Source organism: Oncorhynchus keta, unplaced genomic scaffold (genome assembly GCF_023373465.1).
Source record: "Oncorhynchus keta strain PuntledgeMale-10-30-2019 unplaced genomic scaffold, Oket_V2 Un_contig_5523_pilon_pilon, whole genome shotgun sequence".
NCBI classification, from domain to species: Eukaryota; Metazoa; Chordata; class Actinopteri; order Salmoniformes; family Salmonidae; genus Oncorhynchus; species Oncorhynchus keta.
In genome coordinates, this window is record NW_026288340.1 from 125105 (window position 1) to 148719 (window position 23615).

General features: G+C 44.9%; 1 protein-coding gene across 1 annotated transcript in view; it reads right to left on the reverse strand.

The window, feature by feature from the left end:
- The window catches only part of LOC118389593 (synapsin-1-like), a gene marked incomplete at its 5' end in the record, with an annotated part of 57948 nt that overhangs the window by 14025 nt on the left and 20308 nt on the right, over positions 1–23615 (reverse strand). Inside the window, 2 exons of the mRNA XM_052510269.1 lie at positions 6158–6209; positions 14684–14815. Coding sequence (XP_052366229.1) covers positions 6158–6209; positions 14684–14815 — 184 coding nt within the window. The remainder of the gene's footprint in view (positions 1–6157; positions 6210–14683; positions 14816–23615) is intronic.

The following is a 23615-nucleotide window of genomic DNA, read 5'->3' on the forward strand; positions in this document are numbered from 1 at the left end:
TGCCTCAAGCCGGTTCTCCTCAGTCCTCTGTTGCCCCCTCCTCCTCGTCCTCCTCCTCCTCGGAAGATTGGAGGTGGTCCTGCCTACACGGTGCGCCGCATAATGGATTCCAGACGGCGGGGTCGAGGTTTCCAATATCTCGTGGATTGGGAAGGATATGGTCCAGAGGAGAGGAGTTGGATTCCTCGGCGACAGATCCTTGATGACGACCTGCTTCGTGACTTCTACCGCCTCCACCCTGGCGATCCAGGTAGTCCGCCCGGTGGTGTTCGTCGGAGGGGGGGTACTGTCACAAATCCCGCTTCCTGAGTCTGTGTTTGCCTGTGTTTCTGTCCTGGAGTGTGTTTCCGGTGTCCTGGAACGCACCCTGTCTGGTTGCCGGGCGAATTAGCTTGTTGGGAGATCGATGTTCACCCGCACCTGTATCCCATCAGTAATCTGCACACCTGTCCTGATCATCACCTCTCCCCTTCAAAAGCTCTGACCTGACATCCATTCCCTGCCGGATCGTTAGCCATGAACAGTAGGTTGTGCCATAGTATCAGCCTCAAGTTGGATAGAATTTGTTTTGTTGTTTTTTACGTATTGCCTGCCTTAAACTTACCTCCGTTTGTTCTGTCTTCAGTTACTCACCCGGATCATTTACCCCATTCCCGCCTGGTCGTCGGAGGATTCCGCTACCCCATTGGATCCACCTATTTACTCCCATCAACTCACCACCGCTACGCCACCTGGATATATCTACCCATTCACATTCACTTGTAAATAAATACTCATCTTCTTCCTACTCTCCTTGTCCTGGTCTGATTCTGGGTTCGTTTTTGAAAGAATGTGACATTTCCAATCCTTGGGGATCTCAGACGATATGAAAGAGAGGTTGAACAGTCTGGTAATAGGGGTTGCGACAATTGCGGCGGATAGTTTCAGAAATAGAGGATCCAGATTGTCAAGCCCAGCTGATTTGTACGGGTCCAGGTTTTGCAGCTCTTTCAGAACATCTGCTATCTGGATCTGGGTAAAGGAGAACCTGGAGAGGCTTGGGTGGGGGGGGGGGCGGAGCTGTTGGCCGAGGTTGGAGTAGCCAGGAGGAAGGCATGGCCAGCCGTTGTACTGTACTATGTATTACTGTACTTTGTATTAATTCATGTATTACGGTACTACATATTATTGTATGTATTACTGCACTATGTACACTACCAGTAAAAAGTTACCACATTGTAGAATAATAGTGAAGACTTCAAAACTATGAAATAACACATATGGAATCATGTAGCAACCAAAAAACTGTTACACAAATGTTAATATATTTTATATTTGAGATTCTTCAAACAGCCACCCTTTGCCTTGATGACAGCTTTGCACACTCTTGGCATTCTCTCAACCAGCTTCATGAGGTAGTCATCTGGAATGCATTTAAATTATTAACAGGTGTGCCTTCATAAAAGTACATTTGTGGAATTATGGCAAGAACAGCTCAAATAAGCAAAGAGAAACGACAGTCCGTCATTACTTTAAGACATGTAGATAAGCATGATCCATATAAGAGATGAAGGTAAGAAACTTAGCTTGGGCTAAGGCTAGACTGATAGATTGAATTGTGTATCTGAGAGTGGTGGAAATCCAGTTCAATTCTTGAAAGTGGTCAAATCTTTGATAAATACACCCCCCCCCCCATATTTGTGGTATTTTTGATAACCATTTATCCTCAGCTGGGGCCATCTGTTTGAAAGAATGGTTTCTGAACATACCTCAAGTTCCACTAGGAAGTCCTTTATTCACCGCTAAAAAGATAGTTGAGAATAATGCCCCTCCACTCACTCTTTTTTCCATTTGAAACATTTCAATTGCAAAAAAAGTTATGCAAAAAAATCCACAGGAGCTGATTCGCTTGATCTCTTTCTACTGCAGCTTTCTGCCCCCTCATTGTATAACCTTTGACTCACATTTTTTATTTAACAATGGCTACTGATGCTATCCATGATCTGGAAGTTGGAACATATCCTCCCCTTTACAAAGTGGGGGTCCATCTGATCGAGATAACAACCATCCGATTTCTAAACTATCATGCATTGCAAAAATATTAGAAACACTGGCAAACTCTCAACTAGGAACTTTTTAAACTTCAAATTATATTCTTAATGTGCACCAGTCTGGTTTTAGACGTGGACATAGCACTGTTTCAGCTGCTATGCTTGTCTTAAATGTTGTATTAAATTGCTTAGATCATATGAATCACTGTGCTGACATATTTATAAACCTATCAAAGGCTTTTGATACTGTCGACCATCCCCTACTCATTCAAAGGTTGTCTGAAATGGGCCTTGAACAGGTTTCTTGCAAGTGCTTTGGGAACTGTCTGTCAGATAAGGCACAATGTGTGCATTCTGATGGTGTCAAATGAAGTTACCTCAATGTTACCCCAAGGTGTCTTGGGACAACACTTCCGGCGGCGACAGAGATGGCCGCCTCGCTTCGCGTTCCTAGGAAACTATGCAGTTTTTTGTTTTTTTACGACGTCTTAGGTTTCATTAACAACGAAGAACTACTGAATATAAAGAGGCAAACGAATATGACTTTCCCGGGCGGGTCTTCTGGTCAGGCGGAATGGATCCCAGCCGGAGACGGGCACATCAGGCGAGACGGGTGCCACTCCCTAGCATACTACTCGCCAATGTCCAGTCTCTTGACAACAAGGTTGATGGAATCCGAGCAAGGGTAGCATTCCAAAGGGACATCAAGGACTGTAACATTCTTTGCTTCACGGAAACATGGCTCACTGGAGAGACGCTATCGGAGTCGGTACAGCCAGCTGGTTTCTCCATGCATCGCGCCGACAGAAACAAACATCTTTCTGGTAAGAAGAGGGGCGGGGGCGTATGCTTTATGGTTAACGAGACGTGGTGTGGTCACAACAACATACAGGAACTCAAGTCCTTCTGTTCACCTGATTTAGAATTCCTCACAATCAAATGTCGACCGCATTATCTACCAAGGGAATTCTCTTCGATTATAATCACAGCCGTATATATTCCCCCCAAGCAGACACATCGATGGCTCTGAACGAAATTTATTTGAGTCTTTGCAAACTGGAATCCACACATCCTGAGGCTGCATTCATTGTAGCTGGAGATTTTAACAAGGCTAATCTGAAAACAAGACTCCCTAAATTGTATCAGCATATCGATTGCGCAACCAGGGCTGGTAAAACCTTGGATCATTGCTATTCTAACTTCCGCAATGCATATAAGGCCCTCCCCCGCCCTCCATTCGGAAAAGCTGACCACGACTCCATTTTGTTGATCCCTGCCTACAGACAGAAGCTAAAACAAGAAGCTCCCACACTGAGGTCTGTTCAAGTATTGCGTCAAACAACGATATTGACGAATACGCTGATTCGGTGAGTGAGTTCATTAGAACGTGCCATAGCAACGATTAAAACAATCCCAAACCAGAAACTGTGGATTGATGGCAGCAGTCGCGTGAAACTGAAAGCGTGAACCACTGCTTTTAATCAGGGCAAGGTGACCGGAAACATGACCGAATAGAAACAGTGTAGCTATTCCCTCCGCAAGGCAATCAAACAATCTAAGCGTCAGTATAGAGACATAGTAGAATCGCAATTCAACGGCTCAGACACAAGAGGTATGTGGCAGGGTCTACAGTCAATCACGGATTACAAAAAGAAAACCAGCCCAGTCACAGACCAGGATGCCTTGCTCCCAGGCAGACTAAATAACTTTTTTGCCCGCTTTGAGGACAATACAGTGCCACTGACACGGCCCGCAACCAAAACATGCGGACTCTCCTTCACTGCAGCCGAGGTGAGTGAGGTGAGTAAGACATTTAAACGTGTTAACCCTCGCAAGGTTGCAGGCCCAGACGGCATCCCCAGCCGCGCCCTCAGAGCATGCGCAGACCAGCTGGCGGGTGTGTTTACGGACATATTCAATCAGTCCCTATCCCAGTCTGCTGTTCCCACATGCTTCAAGAGGGCCACCATTGTTCCTGTTCCCAAGAAAGCTAAGGTAACTGAGCTAAATGACTAGCACTCACTTCCGTCATCATGAAGTGCTTTGAGAGACTAGTCAAAGACCATATCACCTCCACTCTACCTGACACCCTAGACCCACTCCAATTTGCTTACCACCCAAATAGGTCCACAGACGACACAATCTCAACCACACTGCACACTGCCCTAGCCCATCTGGACAAGAGGAATACCTATGTGAGAATGCTGTTCATCGACTACAGCTCAGCATTTAGGGATCACCCCCTATCCACATCGATGGAACAGTAGTGGAGAGGAAGTAAGTTTTAAGTTCCTCGGCGTACACATCACAGACAGACTGAATTGGTCCACCCACACAGACAGCATCGTGAAGAAGGCACAACAGCGCCTCTTCAACCTCAGGAGGCTGAAGAAATTTGGCTTGTCACCAAAAGCACTCACAAACTTCTACAGATGCACAATCGAGAGCATCCTGTCGGGCTGTATCACCGCCTGGTACGGCAACTTCTCCGCCCACAACCGTAAGGCTCTCCAGAGGGTAGTGAGGTCTGCACAACGCATCACCGGGGGCAAACTACCTGCCCTCCAGGACACCTACACCACCCGATGTCACAGGAAGGCCATAAAGATCATCAAGGACAACAACCACCCGAGCCACTGCCTGTTCACCCCGCTATCATCCAGAAGGCGAGGTCAGTACAGGTGCATCAAAGCTGGGACCGAGAGACTGAAAAACAGCTTCTATCTCAAGGCCATCAGACTGTTAAACAGCCACCACTAACATTGAGTTGCTGCTGCCAACACACTGACTCAACTCCAGCCAATTTAATAATAGGAATTGATTGGAATTGATGTAAAATATATCACTAGCCACTTTAAACAATGCTACTTAATATAATGTTTACATACCTTACATTATTTATCTCATATGTATACGTATATACTGTACTCTATATCATCTACTACATCTTTATGTAATACATGTATCACTAGCCACTTTAAACTATGCCACTTTGTTTACATACTCATCTCATATGTATATACTGTACTCGATACCATCTACTGCATCTTGCCTATGCCGCTCTGTACCATCACTCATTCATATAGCTTTATGTACATATTCTTTATCCCTTTACACTTGTGTGTATAAGGTAGTAGTTTTTGAATTGTTAGCTAGATTACTCGTTGGTTATTACTGCATTGTCGGAACTAGAAGCACAAACATTTCGCTACACTCGCATTAACATCTGCTGTATGTGTATGTGACAAATAAAATAGCATTTGATTTGATTTGCAGTGATCGATTTTGGGACCTGTCCTCTTTACTAATAGAAAAATAATGTCAGTCTATCTGCAAAAACCTGTAACATTCATCTGTATGCAGATTACACTGCTATGTACGCTATTGCCCTTATCGCTGACCAGGTTACGTTACGCTGAAATCGGATTTGGTTGCCTTGCAGAAAATCCTGGTTGATTTAAAATTGGTACTTAATGCAGGAAAACCTAAATGTAAGTTGCTTTCTAATTCTCATAGAAATATTTCAGATGGCTTAAACATTTATGGCTCTTTCTTTACTTTGCTTATAATCCCCATGAGGACATTTTGTTGCAGTAACATGTACATGTTTAAAGTGACGTTTTAATACAGTAGACAACAAATGGACAACACAAAATTCATAACAGTTACATACAGTATACAGTGCACTTTTGTGTGCGTCTTCCGAAACACGACCCTGCCAAGCCGCACTACTTCTTTACACACTCCTCGCTTAAACTGCAAGCCAGCTTACCAATGTGTCGCAGGAAACACGTACACCTGGTGACCGAAGTCAGCTTGCATGCGTCTGGCCCGCCGCAAGGAGTCGCTAGAGCCCGACGGGACAAGGACATCCCGGCCGGCCAAACCATCGCCTAACCAGGGCGACGCTGGGCCAATTGTGCGCCGCCTCATGGGTCTCCCGGTCATGGCCAGCCTGGGATCAATCCCGGGTCTGTAGTGATGCCCCAAGCACTGCGATGCAGTTCATTTGACCACTGTGCCACTCAGGAGGCCAGCCTGAGATTTCTAACTGGCCAATCACTTGACCTGAACTTGACTGGTTTCTACAGTAACACCATTACGGTCTAGGATGTAATGTAAACAACCTTGAGATTGGCGCCACTGTCCGGGGTTCTTGGTTGGCTCTGCCACTTCCCTCTGAAACAGACAGAGACATAGACATACATCATGACAGGTAGCACGGGTATAGTTACATGGTGGAATAGCTTAGGTATCAGGTAGCACGGGTATAGTTACATGGTGGAATAGCTCAGGTATCAGGTAGCACGGGTATAGTTACATGGTGGAATAGCTTAGGTATCAGGTAGCATGGGTATAGTTACATGGTGGAATAGCTCAGGTATCAGGTAGCACGGTTATAGTTACATGGTAGAATAGCTCAGGTATCAGCAACATAATCAGCAGTACAATACAGGTCTGTGACAGCTGTAACACATATTTACATTTTTCTGGATTGCTAAGACACTTTTAATGAACTGGGGTCCACTTGATCCCCATCAGAACCTAATGAGCACAACAGTATTATTTTTAGCTAAAGTGTAAGCAATTTCTCATTGCTTTCACACACAATGCAAACACTAAAGCTGATACAAATTACTCCCATGAATGTGAAGCTCTTCTTCTCTTCATGTGCAAAACTTATTGTTCAATTAGACCTTATTCATGCATAAAAGAGGCCACCTCTGAATTTCTTTTTGCAAGAATGGACCAAGTAAGATGCCAAGGGCAAGGACAAAGGAGAGATAGAGGGGCCCATAGAGGAAGAATGTTCAGCTCTAAGTTCAAATGGAAAACGTTCAAGAAAAGCCTTTTGTTTCTGGATATTCATGCTCTTTAGTGACATTCTTTCTGCATTGGTCATCTTTGGTCAAATCATTTTAGGAAAAAATAATATAATAATATTTGTACCTATTATGGTGCATACTATAATTATATACTAAGCTATATGGAATTGTTTTAATAAGGTCATACCAAGGATAATTTAGCTGTTTGATTTTTAAAATCCTGTGAACTATAAATATATATATACACATACAGTACCAGTCAAAAGTTTGGACACACCTACTCATTTTCCTACTCGTTTTCTTTTTTTTTCATAATTTTCTACATTGTAGAATAATAGTGAAGACATCAAAACTATGAAAAAACACATGTAGTTTACCAAAAGAGTGTTTAACAAATCAAAAAATAATTTATATTTGAGATGCTTCAAAGTAGCCACCCTTTGCCTTGATGACAGCTTTGCACATTCTTGGCATTTTCTCAGCCAGTTTCATGAGATAGTCACCTGGAAGCATTTCAATTAACAGATGTGCCTTGTTCGAAGTTAATTTGTGGAATTTCTATCCTTCTTAAATTTGTTTGAGTCAATCAGTTGGTTGTACCAAGGTAGGGGTGGTATACAGAAGATAGCCCTATTTGGCAAAAGACCAAGTCCATATTAGGTCAAGAACAGCTCAAATAACCAAAGAGAAACAACAGTCCATCATCACTTTAAGACATGAAGGTCAGTCAATGTGGAAAATTTCTAAAACTTTTAAAGTTTCTTCAGGTGCAGTCGCAAAAACGATCAAGCGCTATGATGAAACTGGCTCTCATGAGAACCGCCACAATAAAGGAAGACCCAGAGTTACCTCTGCTGAAGAGGACAAGTTCATTAGAGTTATCAGCCTGAGAAATTGCAGCCCAAATAAATGCTTTACAGAGTTCTAGTGACAGACACATCTCAACCTCTCAAGAAACATGAGCAATGGACATTAGATTGGTGGAAATCGGTCCTTTGGTCTGATGAGTCCAAATTTGAGATTTTTGGTTCCAACCACCATGTCTTTGTGAGATGTAGAGTAGGTGAACGGATGATCTCTGCATGTGTGGTTCCCACCGTGAAGCATGGAGGAGGAGGTGTGATGGTGTGGGGGTGCTTTGCTGGTGACACTGTCTGTGATTTATTTGGAATGTAAGGCACACTTAACCAGCATGGCTGCCACAGCATTCTGCACCGATACGCCATCCCATCTGGTTTATTCTTAGTGGGACTATTTGTTTTTGACATTTTTGACATTTGTTTTTCAAGAAGACAATGACACAACACACCTTCAGACTGTGTAAGGGCTATTTGACCAAGAAAGAGAGTAATGGAGTTTTGCCTCAGATGACCTGACCCCCACAATCCCCCAACATCAACCCAATTTTTTTAAATTTTATTTCACCTTTATTTAACCAGGTAGGCTAGTTGAGAACAAGTTCTCATTTGCAACTGCGACCTGGCCAAGATAAAGCATAGCAGTGTGAACAGACAACACAGAGTTACACATGGAGTAAACAATTAGCAAGTCAATAACACAGTAGAAAAAAATGGGCAGTCTATATACAATGTGTGCAAAAGGCATGAGGAGGTAGGCGAATAATACAATTTTGCAGATTAACACTGGAGTGATAAATGATCAGATGGGCATGTACAGGTAGAGATATTGGTGTGCAAAAGAGCAGAAAAGTAAATAAATAAAAACAGTATAAAAACAGTATGGGAATGAGGTAGGTGAAAAAGGGTGAGCTATTTACCTATAGACTATGTACAGCTGCAGCGATCGGTTAGCTGCTCGGATAGCTGATGTTTGAAGTTGGAGAGGGAGATAAAAGTCTCCAACTTCAGCGATTTTGCAATTCGTTCCAGTCACAGGCAGCAGAGTACTGGAACGAAAGGCGGCCAAATGAGGTGTTGGCTTTAGGGATGATCAGTGAGATACACCTGCTGGAGCGCGTGCTACGGATGGGTGTTGCCATCGTGACCAGTGAACTGAGATAAGGCGGAGCTTTACCTAGCATGGACTTGTAGATGACCTGGAGCCAGTGGGTCTGGCGACGAATATGTAGTGAGGGCCAGCCGACTAGAGCATACAAGTCGCAGTGGTGGGTGGTATAAGGTGCTTTAGTGACAAAACGGATGGCACTACTGTGATAGACTGCATCCAGTTTGCTGAGTAGAGTGTTGGAAGCCATTTTGTAGATGACATCGCCGAAGTCGAGGATCGGTAGGATAGTCAGTTTTACTAGGGTAAGCTTGGCAGCGTGAGTGAAGGAGGCTTTGTTGCGGAATAGAAAGCCGACTCTGGATTTGATTTTTGATTGGAGATGTTTGATGTGAGTCTGGAAGGAGAGTTTGCAGTCTAGCCAGACACCTAGGTACTTATAGATGTCCACATATTCAAGGTTGGAACCATCCAGGGTGGTGATGCTAGTCGGGCATGCGGGTGCAGGCAGCGATCGGTTGAAAAGCATGCATTTGGTTTTACTCGCGTTTAAGAGCAGTTGGAGGCCACGGAAGGAGTGCTGTATGGCATTGAAGCTCGTTTGGAGGTTGGATAGCACAGTGTCCAATGACGGGCCGAAAGTATATAGAATGGTGTCGTCTGCGTAGAGGTGGATCAGGGAATCGCCCGCAGCAAGAGCAACATCATTGAAATACAGAGAAAAGAGTCGGCCCGAGAATTGAACCCTGTGGCACCCCCATAGAGACTGCCAGAGGACCGGACAGCATGCCCTCTGATTTGACACACTGAACTCTGTCTGCAAAGTAATTGGTGAACCAGGCAAGGCAGTCATCCGAAAAACCGAGGCTGTTGAGTCTGCCGATAAGAATTTGGTGATTGACAGAGTCGAAAGCCTTGGCGAGGTCGATGAAGACGGCTGCACAGTACTGTCTTTTATCGATGGCGGTTATGATATCATTTAGTACCTTGAGTGTGGCTGAGGTGCACCCGTGACCGGCTCGGAAACCAGATTGCACAGCGGAGAAGGTACGGTGGGATTCGAGATGGTCAGTGACCTGTTTGTTGACTTGGCTTTCGAAGACCTTAGATAGGCAGGGCAGGATGGATATAGGTCTATAGCAGTTTGGGTCCAGGGTGTCTCCCCCTTTGAAGAGGGGGATGACTGCGGCAGCTTTCCAATCCTTGGGGATCTCAGACGATATGAAAGAGAGGTTGAACAGGCTGGTAATAGGGGTTGCGACAATGGCGGCAGATAGTTTCAGAAATAGCGGGTCCAGATTGTCAAGCCCAGCTGATTTGTACGGGTCCAGGTTTTGCAACTCTTTCAGAACATCTGCTATCTGGATTTGGGTAAAGGAGAACCTGGAGAGGCTTGGGTGAGGAACTACGGGGGGCGGAGCTGTTGGCCGAGGTTGGAGTAGCCAGGCGGAAGGCATGGCCAGCCGTTGAGAAGTGCTTATTGAAGTTTTCGATAATCATGGATTTATCGGTGGAGACCGTGTTTCCTAGCCTCAGTGCAGTGGGCAGCTGGGAGGAGGTGCTCTTGTTCTCCATGGACTTCACAGTGTCCCAGAACTTTTTGGAGTTGGAGCTACAGGATGCAAACTTCTGCCTGAAGAAGCTGGCCTTAGCTTTCCTGACTGACTGCGTGTATTGGTTCCTGACTTCCCTGAACAGTTGCATATCACGGGGGCTATTCGATGCTATTGCAGTCCGCCACAGGATGTTTTTGTGCTGGTCGAGGGCAGTCAGGTCTGGAGTGAACCAAGGGCTGTATCTGTTCTTGGTTCTGCATTTTTTGAACGGAGCATGCTTATCTAAAATGGTGAGGAAGTTACTTTTAAAGAATGACCAGGCATCCTCAACTGACGGGATGAGGTCAATGTCCTTCCAGGATACACGGGCCAGGTCGATTAGAAAGGCCTGCTCACAGAAGTGTTTTAGGGAGCGTTTGACAGTGATGAGGGTGGTCGTTTGACTGCGGCTCCGTGGCGGATACAGGCGATGAGGCAGTGATTGAGATTGAGATTGAGATGGTTTGGGATCAGTTGGACCGCAGAGTGAAGGAAAAGCAGCCAACAAGTGTTTAGCATATGTGTGAACTCCTTCAATACTGTTGTAAAAGCATTCCATGTGAAGCTGGTTGAGAGAATGCCACGAGTGTGCAAAGCTGTCATCAAGGCAAAGGGTTTACCACTATTTTGGTTACTACATGATTGCATATGTGTTATTTCATAGTTTTGATGTCTTCATAATTATTCTACAATGTAGAAAATAGTACAAATAAAGAAAAACCCTTGAATGAGTAGGTGTGTCCAAACTTTTGACCGGTACTGTATATATTTGATGAAAACATTTTTGGGGCCTTACTGCTATTAGCCCATACAAACACAGTGAATAGTTTATATTCGCTACATGGAACAGCTAGCCCCCCCAAAAAAATCTAAAGGAAGTTTGTTCTGAAGTGTCTTTCCTATATCTGAGAGATATAAGAAAGACCAAGAAACATTTGTTCGTTCTTTTTACATTTATTAAACCCCATTTTTTTGGCACTCAGCAGTATCCATATACATATATAAAGTATTCAGACCCCTTGATTATTTTCAACATTTTGTTGTGTTACAGTTTTATTCTAAAATTGATTAAATAAAAAAAACCTCATCAATCTTAACACAATACCCCATAATGACAAAAGGGAAAGAGGGTTTTAGAAATTTTGGCAAATGGATTCAATTTAAAAAACAAAAATAGTATTAGTATAATAGTATAAAGTATTCAGTATCAACTTCAACTTGATTGGAGTCCACCTGTCATACATTTCATTGATTGGACATGATTTTGAAAGGCACATATCGGTCTATATAAGGTCCCACAGTTGACAGTGCATGTCAGAGCAAAAACCAAGACTTGAGGTGGAAGGAATTGTCTGTAGAGCTCCGAGACAGGATTTTGTCGAGGCACAGATTTGGTGAAGGGTACTAAATATCTGCAGCATTGAAGGTCTCCAAGAACACAGTGTTCTCCATCAATCTTAAATGGAAGAAGTTTGGAACCACCAAGATTCTTCCTAAAGCTGGCCACTCAGCCAAACTGAGCATTCGGGGGAGAAGGGCCTTGGTCAGAGAGGTGATCATGGTCACTTTGACAGAGCTCTAGAGTTCCTCTGTGGAGATGGGAAAAGTTTCCAGAAGGACAAACATCTCTGCAGCACTCCACCAATTAGGCCTTTATGGTAGAGTGGCCAGACGGAAGCCACTACTCAGTAAAAGGCCCATGACAGCCCACTTGGAGTTTGCCAAAAGGCACCTAAAGGACTCTCAGACCATGAGAAGTAAGATTCTCTGGTCTGATGAAACCAAGATTGAACTCTTTGGCCTGAATGCCAAGCATCACATCTGGAGGAAATCTGGCACCATCCCTACGGTGAAACATGGTGGTGGCACCATCCCTACGGTGAAACATGGTGGTGGAAGCATCCCTACGGTGAAACATGGTGGTGGAAGCATCCCTACGGTGAAACATGGTGGTGGAAGCATCCCTACGGTGAAACATGGTGGTGGAAGCATCCCTACGGTGAAACATGGTGGTGGAAGCATCCCTACGGTGAAACATGGTGGTGGAAGCATCCCTACGGTGAAACATGGTGGTGGAAGCATCCCTACGGTGAAACATGGTGGTGGAAGCATCCCTACGGTGAAACATGGTGGTGGAAGCATCCCTACGGTGAAACATGGTGGTGGCACCATCCCTATGGTGAAGCATGGTGGTGGAAGCATCATGCTGTGGGGACGTTTTTCAGCGGCGGTGACTGGGAGACTAGTCAGGATCGAGGCAAAGATGAACGGAGGCGAATGTTCACCTTCCAACAGGACAACAACCCTAAGCACACAGCCAAGACACCACAGGGGTGCTTTCGGGACAAGTCTCTGAATGTCCTGAGTGGCCCAGCCAAAGCCCGGACATTTCAGGAGAGACCTGAATAGCTGTGCAGTAAAGCTCCTTATCCAACCTGACAGAGCTTGAGATAATGGGAGAAACTCCCCAAATACAGGTGTGCCAAGCTTGTAGCGTCATACCCAAGAAGACCCGATGCTGTATTTGCTGCCAAAGGTGATTCATCAAAGTACTCAGTAAAGGGTCTGAATACTTATGTAAATGGGTTATTTCCGGGTTTGTTTATTTTATAAATTAGCAAACATTTTAAAAAATCAGTTTTTGCTTTGTCATTATGGGGTATTGTGTGTAGATTGAGTAAATTGTTTTTTCCCCTCATCAATTTTAGAATAAGGCTGTAACGTAACAAAACATGGAAAAAGTCAAGGGGTCTGAAAACTTTCCAAAGGCACTGTATACTTCCATTAATTTTATTCAACTGGTACTGGGGGACCTTCAGATGAGTGTTGTGAGGCCTGTGGGCATCCTAGAGCAAAACAAACTATGTGTTTGTGAGAGTCTCACCTTTCCACAGAGGGAAAAGCTCAAACTGGTGTAGCTCAATCTGTTCATATGCTACAGACAGAAATTGGCAGATCGGCTGTACCAACTTCACACGCTTGTAGTGGTCTTATAGCAAAATGTAGGCCAAACCATTCGGACGCTACAGACGATTTTGTGCGATGTCTCATGGTCTGACAAACACAACTTTTACCGTGGAAGTGTGACATCGGCAGATGTGGTGGATTGAGACACATCCAATTGAAAAAAACTAATATCTCTAGCTTAAACTGACAGATTTTTATGGGAATTGTTGTATTATGCTAATTTGATTTTTGCGGGAGTCCAGACATCGACTATAGGGGTGTAATGCAATTTGCAAATTAAGTGGGTTATTTTGGCCACCGTGTTTCAGTTTGGGGCTGCGTGTTACTAGTTTTCAAAAAGTGAATTCTGATTGGACAAATGTGCTCAAGTAATTGAGAAAAACTGTAACATATAAGGCTGTTGACATATAAAGATAAACATGACAGAATGTACAATGAGGAAGGGCCGATAATGAGTCTCCCCACCAGGGGGCGCCGTGAGCGAAGACAAACTGTTCTGAAAACAACATGACAGCAAAGATCAAACTTCATCTCCATTTCACTCCTCACATCTTTAACCTGCAACTCAGATATAGTGTCTACTGAGGGATGCAGATACACAGTAGTGATTGCTTCCTTATCGGTCTCTGGACAGGACAGTGATAGCTTCCTTACCGGTCCCTGGACAGGACAGTGCTAGCTTCCTTACCGGTCTCTGGACAGGACAGTGATAGCTTCCTTACCGGTCCCTGGACAGGACAGTGCTAGCTTCCTTACCGGTCTCTGGACAGGACAGTGATAGCTTCCTTACCGGTCTCTGGACAGGACAGTGATAGCTTCCTTACCGGTCCCTGGACAGGACAGTGATAGCTTCCTTACCGGTCCCTGGACAGGACAGTGCTAGCTTCCTTACCGGTCTCTGGACAGGACAATGATAGCTTCCTTACCGGTCTCTGGACAGGACAGTGATAGCTTCCTTACCGGTCCCTGGACAGGACAGTGATAGCTTCCTTACCGGTCCCTGGACAGGACAGTGATAGCTTCCTTACCGGTCTCTGGACAGGACAGTGATAGCTTCCTTACCGGTCTCTGGAAAGGACAGTGATCGCCTCCTTACCGGTCTCTGGACAGGACAGTGATAGCTTCCTTACCGGTCTCTGGACAGGACAGTGATAGCTTCCTTACCGGTCTCTGGAAAGGACAGTGATCGCCTCCTTACCGGTCTCTGGACAGGACAGTGATAGCTTCCTTACCGGTCTCTGGGCAGGACAGTGATAGCTTCCTTACCGGTCTCTGGACAGGACAGTGATAGCTTCCTTACCGGTTTCTGGACAGGAGAGCGAGTGGCCGTCCTTGGCTGAGCCTGGTTCATCTTAGTCAGCACCAGATCAGAGATGAGCTGCCTGTCCTCTGCCTGGTGCTCTCCGATCAGCTGCATGGAGGAACCCACAACCTGGAAACCCAAAGGCACAGTATACAGCAGTTATAACTACAACCAACCTGGCTCCCCAAAGACACAGTATACAGTCGTGGCCAAAAGTTAAGAATGACACAAATATTAATTTACACAAAGTTTGCTGCTTCAGTGTCTTTAGATATTTTTGTCAGATGTTACTATGGAATACTGAGGTATAGTTATTAAAAGCATTTTATTGACAATTACATGAAGTTGATGCAAAGAGTCAATATTTGCAGTGTTGTTATATATATATTCATACACATAGCTCATATATTATACAGCGCCAAACGAATCCGCCTGACTCAAGACATTGCACGTATCCCTGCCCAAACAGGAACAAACACACATACCCAACCATAAACTGCCCCTCAGTTCTCTTATCTCACGACCCCAGGACACACAGACATCCCATCGCACGAACACACACACCCAGCCATAAAACTGCCCCCCTCAGTTCTACTACCTCACGATCCCCTGACACACAAATACCTTCTTGCATAAACACACACACTTCATCCCCCCTCTACTGGTCGGGTGCCCAGAGCAGAAGACTCTGCTGTGCACCAATGGGGCTCCTGCTCTGGCTAGAGCAGGTCCGCCTCCAACCTTTCGGGACCATTCAGAAGGCGACACGACAAGACTGTACCTACATTATTCAATGTATAAAAACTATTGTAACATCTGTATAGGCCCCTTTTCACCTGACTCCTTACTGAGTCAAATGACTAGGTCCGTGCACGTTAAATCTGCAGGACAAGATATCTTTTGACTCAATAAACTGCCTTTTGTTACAACTGAAATCCACTCTGTCCAGCGTCGTTGTTTTGCATTCCCTCTCCAGTATGTAAACACCAACAGTGTTTTCAAGACCTCTGCAATCCACCCTGGCATGCTGTCAATTAACTTCTGGGCCACATCCTGACTGATGGCAGCCCATTCTTGCCTAATCAATGCTTGGAGTTTGTCAGAATTTGTGGGTTTTGGGCTGACCAACCAGTGTTCCCGCACATTGGTTAACCTGGCAAATCTGCATTGTGTTACGCCACCCACCACCCGCCAACCCCTCTTTTGCGCTACTCTCTGTTAATCATATACGCATAGTCACTTTAAATCAAATCAAATCAAATTTTATTTGTCACATACACATGGTTAGCAGATGTTAATGCGAGTGTAGCGAAATGCTTGTGCTTCTCGTTCCGACAATGCAGTGATAACCAACAAGTAATCTAACTAACAATTCCAAAACTACTGTCTTATACACAGTGTAAGGGGATAAAGAATATGTACATAAGGATATATGAATGAGTGATGGTACAGAGCAGCATACAGTAGATGGTATCGAGTACAGTATATACATATGAGATGAGTATGTAGACAAAGTAAACAAAGTGGCATAGTTAAAGTGGCTAGTGATACATGTATTACATAAGGATGCAGTCGATGATGTAGAGTACAGTATATACGTATGCATATGAGATGAATAGTAGGGTAAGTAACATTATATAAGGTAGCATTGTTTAAAGTGGCTAGTGATATATTTACATCATTTCCCATCAATCCCATTATTAAAGTGGCTGGAGTTGGGTCAGTGTCAATGACAGTGTGTTGGCAGCAGCAACTCAATGTTAGTGGTGGCTGTTTAACAGTCTGATGGCCTTGAGATAGAAGCTGTTTTTCAGTCTCTCGGTCCCAGCTTTGATGCACCTGTACTGACCTCGCCTTCTGGATGATAGCGGGGTGAACAGGCAGTGGTTCGGGTGGTTGATGTCCTTGATGATCTTTATGGCCTTCCTGTAACATAGGGTGGTGTAGGTGTCCTGGAGGGCAGGTAGTTTGCCCCCGGTGATGCGTTGTGCAGACCTCACTACCCTCTGGAGAGCCTTACGGTTGAGGGCGGAGCAGTTGCCGTACCAGGCGGTGATACAGCCCGCCAGGATGCTCTCGATTGTGCATCTGTAGAAGTTTGTGAGTGCTTTTGGTGACAAGCCGAATTTCTTCAGCCTCCTGAGGTTGAAGAGGCGCTGCTGCGCCTTCTTCACGACGCTGTCAGTGTGAGTGGACCAATTCAGTTTCTCTGTGATGTGTATGCCAAGGAACTTAAAACTTGCTACCCTCTCCACCACTGTTCCATCGATGTGGATAGGGGGGTGTTCCCTCTGCTGTTTCCTGAAGTCCACAATCATCTCCTTAGTTGTGTTGACGTTGAGTGTGAGGTTATTTTCCTGACACCACACTCCGAGGGCCCTCACCTCCTCCCTGTAGGCCGTCTCGTCGTTGTTGGTAATCAAGCCTACCACTGTTGTGTCGTCCGCAAACTTGATGATTGAGTTGGAGGCGTGCGTGGCCACGCAGTCGTGGGTGAACAGGGAGTACAGGAGAGGGCTCAGGACGGACCCTTGTGGGGCCCCCGTGTTGAGGATCAGCGGGGAGGAGATGTTGTTGCCTACCCTCACCACCTGGGGGCGGCCCGTCAGGAAGTCCAGTACCCAGTTGCACAGGGCGGGGTCGAGACCCATGGTCTCGAGCTTGATGACGAGCTTGGAGGGTATTATGGTGTTGAATGCCGAGCTGTAGTCGATGAACAGCATTCTCACATAGGTATTCTTCTTGTCCAGGTGGGTTAGGGCAGTGTGCAGTGTGGTTGAGATTACGTCGTCTGTGGACCTATTTGGGCGGTAAGCAAATTGGAGTGGGTCTAGGGTGTCAGGTAGGGGAGGTGATATGGTCCTTGACTAGTCTCTCAAAGCACTTCATGATGACGGAAGTGAGTGCTACGGGGTGGTAGTCGTTTAGCTCAGTTACCTTAGCTTTCTTGGGAACAGGAACAATGGTGGCCCTCTTGAAGCATGTGGGAACAGCAGACTGGTATAGGGATTGATTGAATATGTCCGTAAACACACCGGCCAGCTGGTCTGCGCATGCTCTGAGGGCGCGGCCATATCTACATGGACATACTACCTCAATCAGCCTGACAACCGGTGTCTGTATGTAGCCTCGCTACTTTTATAGCCTCGCTACTGTATATAGCCTGTCTTTTTACTGTTATTTTATTTCTTTACTTACCCATTGTTCACCTAACACCTTTTTTGCACTATTGGTTAGAGCCTGTAAGTCAGCATTTCACTGCAAGGTCTACACCTGTTGTATTCGGTGCAAGGTCTATCTATACCTGTTGTAAACTTTGATTTGATTTTGTTTGTCCAGCCGCCTCTTTGGAGTTGACCACAAGTTCTCAATGGGTTTAAGGTCTGGGGAGTTTCCTGGCCATGAACCCAAAATCTCAATGTTTTGTTTCCTGAGCCACTTAGTTATCACTTTTGCCTTATGGCAAGGTGCTCCATCATGCTGGAAAAGGCATCGTTTGTCACCAAACTGTTCCTGGACGGTTGGGAGAAGTTGCTCTCGGAGGATGTGTTGGTACCATTCTTTATTCATGGCTGTGTTCTTAGGCAAAATTGTGAGTGAGCCCACTCCCTTGGCTGAGAAGCAACCCCACACATGAATGGTCTCAGGATGCTTTACTGTAGCGCTCTCCTTGTCTCCTCCAGACAAGCTTTTTTTCCAGATACCCCTAACAATCGAAAAGGGGATTCATCAGAGAAAATGACTTTACCCCAGTCCTCAGCAGTCCAATCCCTGTACCTTTTGCAGAGTAGGATGCAGTTCACTATGGGCATGGAATTCATCCAAAGTGAAAATGCTGCCACCTATCCCAAAAATATATACTCCAGAATGGTATGTAGAGTGATCAGATGAATTGCAATTAATTGCAAAGTCCCTCTTTGCCATTCAAATGAACTGAATCCCATTTTCACTGCATTTCAGCCCTGCCACAAAAGGACCAGCTGACATCATGTCAGTGATTCTCTCGTTAACACAGGTGTGAGTGTTTTACGAGGACAAGGCTGGAGATCACTCTGTCATGCTGATTGAGTTCGAATAACAGATTGCAAGCTTCAAAAGGAGGGTGGTGCTTGGAATCATTGTTTTTCCTCTGTCAATCATGGTTACCTGCAAGGAAACACGTGCCGTCATCATTGCTTTGCACAAAAAGGGCTTCACAGGCAAGGATATTGCTGCCAGTAAGATTGCACCTAAATCAACCATTTATCGGATCATCAAGAACTTCAAGGAGAGAGGTTCAATTGTTGTGAAGAAGGCTTCAGTGCGCCCAAGAAAGTCCAGCAAGCGCCAGGACTGTCTCCTAAAGTTGATTCAGATGCGGGATCGGGGCACCACCAGTACAGAGCTTGCTCAGGAATGACAGCAGGCAGGTGTGAGTGCATCTGCACGCACAGTGAGGCAAAGACTTTGGAGGATGGCCTGGTGTCAAGAAGGGCAGCAAAGAAGCCCCTTCTCTCCAGGAAAAACATCAGGGACAGACTGATATTCTGTCCTAGATTGCTAATATATGCATATTATTATTACTATTGGATAGAAAATACTCTGATGTTTCTAAAACTGTTTGAATTATGTCTGTGAGTATAACAGAACTCATATGGCAGGCAAACTTCCAAACAGGAAGTGGAAATTCTGGGGCTGGTTGATGTTAAACTCATCGTCTATTCACATCCCAGTAAGATATGGATATTTTCTTACTTTCTACGCCTTCCACTAGATGTCAACAGTCAGTAGAATGTGGAATGAAGCCTCTAGTGTGATGTGGGGCCGGATGGCAGCTATTTGAGTCAGTGGTCTGGCAGAATGCCAGTTCCTGGTCAGGCGCATTACTCATGATATCGCCATGCGTTCCATTACTCTGTAGACAAAAATGAAGAGGACCTCTCTCATCTTTTTAAGTGGGAGAACTTGCACAATTGGTGGCTAACTAAATACTTTTTTGCCCCGCTGTATATGATAACAACATCCTGAAGATTGATTCTCTACTTAATATGACCAGTTTATTCGACCTGGAATATAACTTTTTGAAGTTTTCGTCCGAGTTCACCTGGACATGCCCCAGCGTTTGGACATGTGAACTAAACGTGATAGCAAAAGTAGTTAATTGTACACTAGTAATGGACATTATCGAACAAAACAACGATTTATTACGGAACTGGGATTCCTGGCACAGCATTCTATGAAAGATCATCAAAGGTAAGGGAATATTTATGATGTAATTTCGTATTTCTGTTGACTCCAACATGGCGGAGAAGTGTTGTGTACTTTTGAGCGCCGTCACAGACTATTGCATGGTATGCTTTTTGCTAAAGTAAAAAAAAAAATCTGACACAGCGGTTGCATTAAGAACAAGTGTATCTTTAATTATATGTAAAACATGTATCTTTCATCAAAGTTTATGATGAGTATTTCTGTTATATGACGTGGCTCTGTAATTACTCCGGATATTTTGGAGGCATTTCTGAACATGGACCCAATGTAAACCAAGATTTGTGGATATAAATATGCACATTATCGAACAAACATAAATATATCATGTAACATGATGTCTTATGAGTGTCATCTGATAAAGATTATCAAAGGATAGTGATTCATGTTATCTCTATTTCTGCTTTTGTGACAATTTTTGGCTGGGAAAAATGGCTGTGTTTTTGGATTTGGTGGTGATCTAACATAATCATATGTTGTGTTTCCACTGTAAAGCATTTTTAAATCGGACACGATGGGTAGATTAACCAGATGTTTATCTTTCATTTGCTGTATTGGACTTGCTAATATGTGAAAGCTACATATTTAAAAATATATATCTTTGAATTTCCCGTGCTGCCTTTTCAGCGGAATGTGGTGGGGTTCCCTAGCTGAACGTGTATCCTAAGACAGGATATGCAAATTGCCATCATACAAACTGAGGCAGCAGACTTTGTGAAAATGAATATTTGTGTCATTCTCAAAACTTTTGGCCACGACTGTACATCAGTTAGAACTAGAATCAACCAAACAAAATAAACAGTAAATGTATGGAGTCCGGCAGAATAAGACTATGGAGTCCAACAAAATAACTAGTGGGGGTACTATGGAGTCCAGCAAATAACTAGGGGGGTACTATGGAGTCCGGCAAAATAACTAAAATGACTATAGTACGGCAAAATGACTATGGGGGTACTATGGATTCAGCAAAATAACTAATGGGGGTACTATGGAGTCCAGCAAAATAACTAGTGGGGGTACTATGGAGTCCAGCAAAATAACTAGTGGGGTCCTATGGAGTCCAGCAAAAATAACTAGTGGGGGTACTATGGAGTCCAGTGAAATTAATATGGGGTCCTATGGAGTCCAGCAAAATAACTAGTGGGGGTACTATGGAGTCCAGCAAAATAACTAGTGGGGGTACTATGGAGTCCAGCAAAATAACTAGTGGGGGTGCAATGGAGTCCAGCAAAATAAAGTGGGGGTACTGTGGAGTCCGGCAGAATAAATAGTGGGGGGGGTACGGCAAAATTACTAGTGGGGGGTACTATGGATTCCAGCAAAATAACTAGTGGGGGTATATGGAGTCCAGCAAAATAACTAGTGGGGGTGCCATGGAGTCCATTAAAAAATAGTGTGGGGTACAAGGGAGAAATTAATAGCGGGGGTCCTATGGAGTCCAGCAAAATAACTAGTGGGGGTACTATGGAGTCCAGCAAAATAACTAGTGGGGGTGCCTATGGAGTCCATTAAAAAATAACTAGTAGCGGGGGTACTATGGAGTCCAGCAAAATAACTAGTGGGGGTACTATGGAGTCCAGCAAAATAACTAGTGGGGTACTAGGGAGTCCAAAATAAAAGTGGGGGTGAAGTCCATTAAAATAAAAGTGGGGGTACTATGGAGTCCAGTGAAAAATAACGGGGGGAGTCCAGCAAAAATAACTAGTGGGGGTACTATGGAGTCCAGCAAAATAACTAGTGGGAGTACTAGGGATTCCGGCAGAATAAACCATGGGGTACCATGGAGTCCGACAGAATAAATAGTGGGGGTAATATGGAGCAGCAAAATAACTAGTGGGGGTGCCATGGAGTCCATTAAAATTAATAGTGGGGGTGCTATGGGGTCCAGCAAAATAACTAGTGGGGGTGCCATGGAGTCCATTAAAATAAATAGTGTGGGTACAAGGGAGTCCAGTGAAATGAATAGCGGGGGTACTATGGAGTCCAGCAAAATAACTAGTGGGGGTACTGTGGAGTCCAGCAAAATAACTAGTGGGGGTACTATGGAGTCTGGCAGAATAAATAGTAGGGTACCATGGAGTCCGGCAGAATAAATATTGGGGGTACTATGGAGTCCAGCAAAATAAATAGTGGGGGTACTAGGGAGTCCAGTGAAATAAATAGCGGGGGTACTATGGAGTCCAGCAAAATAACTAGTGGGGTACTATGGAGTCCAGCAAAATAAATAGTGGGGGTACTAGGGAGTCCAGCGAAATTAATAGCGGGGGTACTATGGAGTCCAGCAAAATAACTTGTGGGGGTACAATCGAGTCCAGGAAAATAACTAGTGGGGGTAATATGGAGTCCAGCAAAATAACTAGTGGGGTACTATGGAGTCCAGCAAAATAACTAGTGGGGGTACTATGGAGTCCGGCAGAATAAATAGTGGGGGTACTATGGAGTCCAGCAAAATAACTAGGGGGGGGGGTGCTATGTCGTCCAGCAAAATTAATAGTGGGGGTACTAGGCAGTCCAGCAAAATTAATAGCGGGGGTACTATGGAGTCCAGCTAAATTAATAGTGGGGGTGCCATGGAGTCCAGCACCTCCAGGCTCTGATCAGGCCCTACACCCAAACAAGGGCACTGTGTTCATCCACCTCTGGCCTGCTCGCCTCCCTACCACTGAGGAAGTACAGTTCCCGCTCAGCCCAGTCAAAACTGTTCGCTGCTCTGGCCCCCCAATGGTGGAACAAACTCCCTCACGACGCCAGGACAGCGGAGTCAATCACCACCTTCCGGAGACACCTGAAACCCCACCTCTTTAAGGAATACCTAGGATAGGATAAGTAATCCTTCTCACCCCCCAGCCCCCTAAAAGATTTAGATGCACTATTGTAAAGTGGCTGTTCCACTGGATGTCATAAGGTGAATGCACCAATTTGTAAGTCGCTCTGGATAAGAGCGTCTGCTAAATGACTTAAATGTAATGTAAATGTATACTAGTCATACTATCAGCGCTATTACCTCTACTAGCCCCACTATCATCTCTACTAGTCCCACTATCAGCCCTACTACCTTTACTAACCCCACTATCATCTCTACTACCTCTACTAACCCTACTATCAGCACTACTACCTCTCCTCGTCCCACTATCAGCCCTACTACCTCTACTAGTCCAACTATCAGCCCTACTACCTCTACTAACCCCAAATCAGCCCTACTACCTATACTAGTCATACTATCAGCGCTATTACCTCTACTAGTCCCACTATCAGCCTTGCTACCTCTACTCACCCCACTATCAGCTCTACTACCTATACTAGCCCCACTATCAGCCCTACTACCTCTACTAACCCTACCATCAGCCCTACTACCTCTACTAGCCCCACTATCATCTCTACTAGTCCCACTATCAGCCCTACTACCTCTACTAACCCCACTATCATCTCTACTACCTCTACTAACCCTACTATCAGCACTACTACCTCTACTAGCCCCACTATGAGACCTACTACCTCTACTAGCCCCACTATCAGACCTACTACCAGACCTACCGTCAGCCCAACTGTCGGCCCTACTGTCAGCCCGACTACAACTCTCAGCCCTACTACCTCTAGTAAGCCCCACTATCAACACTAACATCCCTACTACCGGACCTTCTATCAGCCCAACGACCTCTACTAGTCCCACTAACAGCCCTACTAC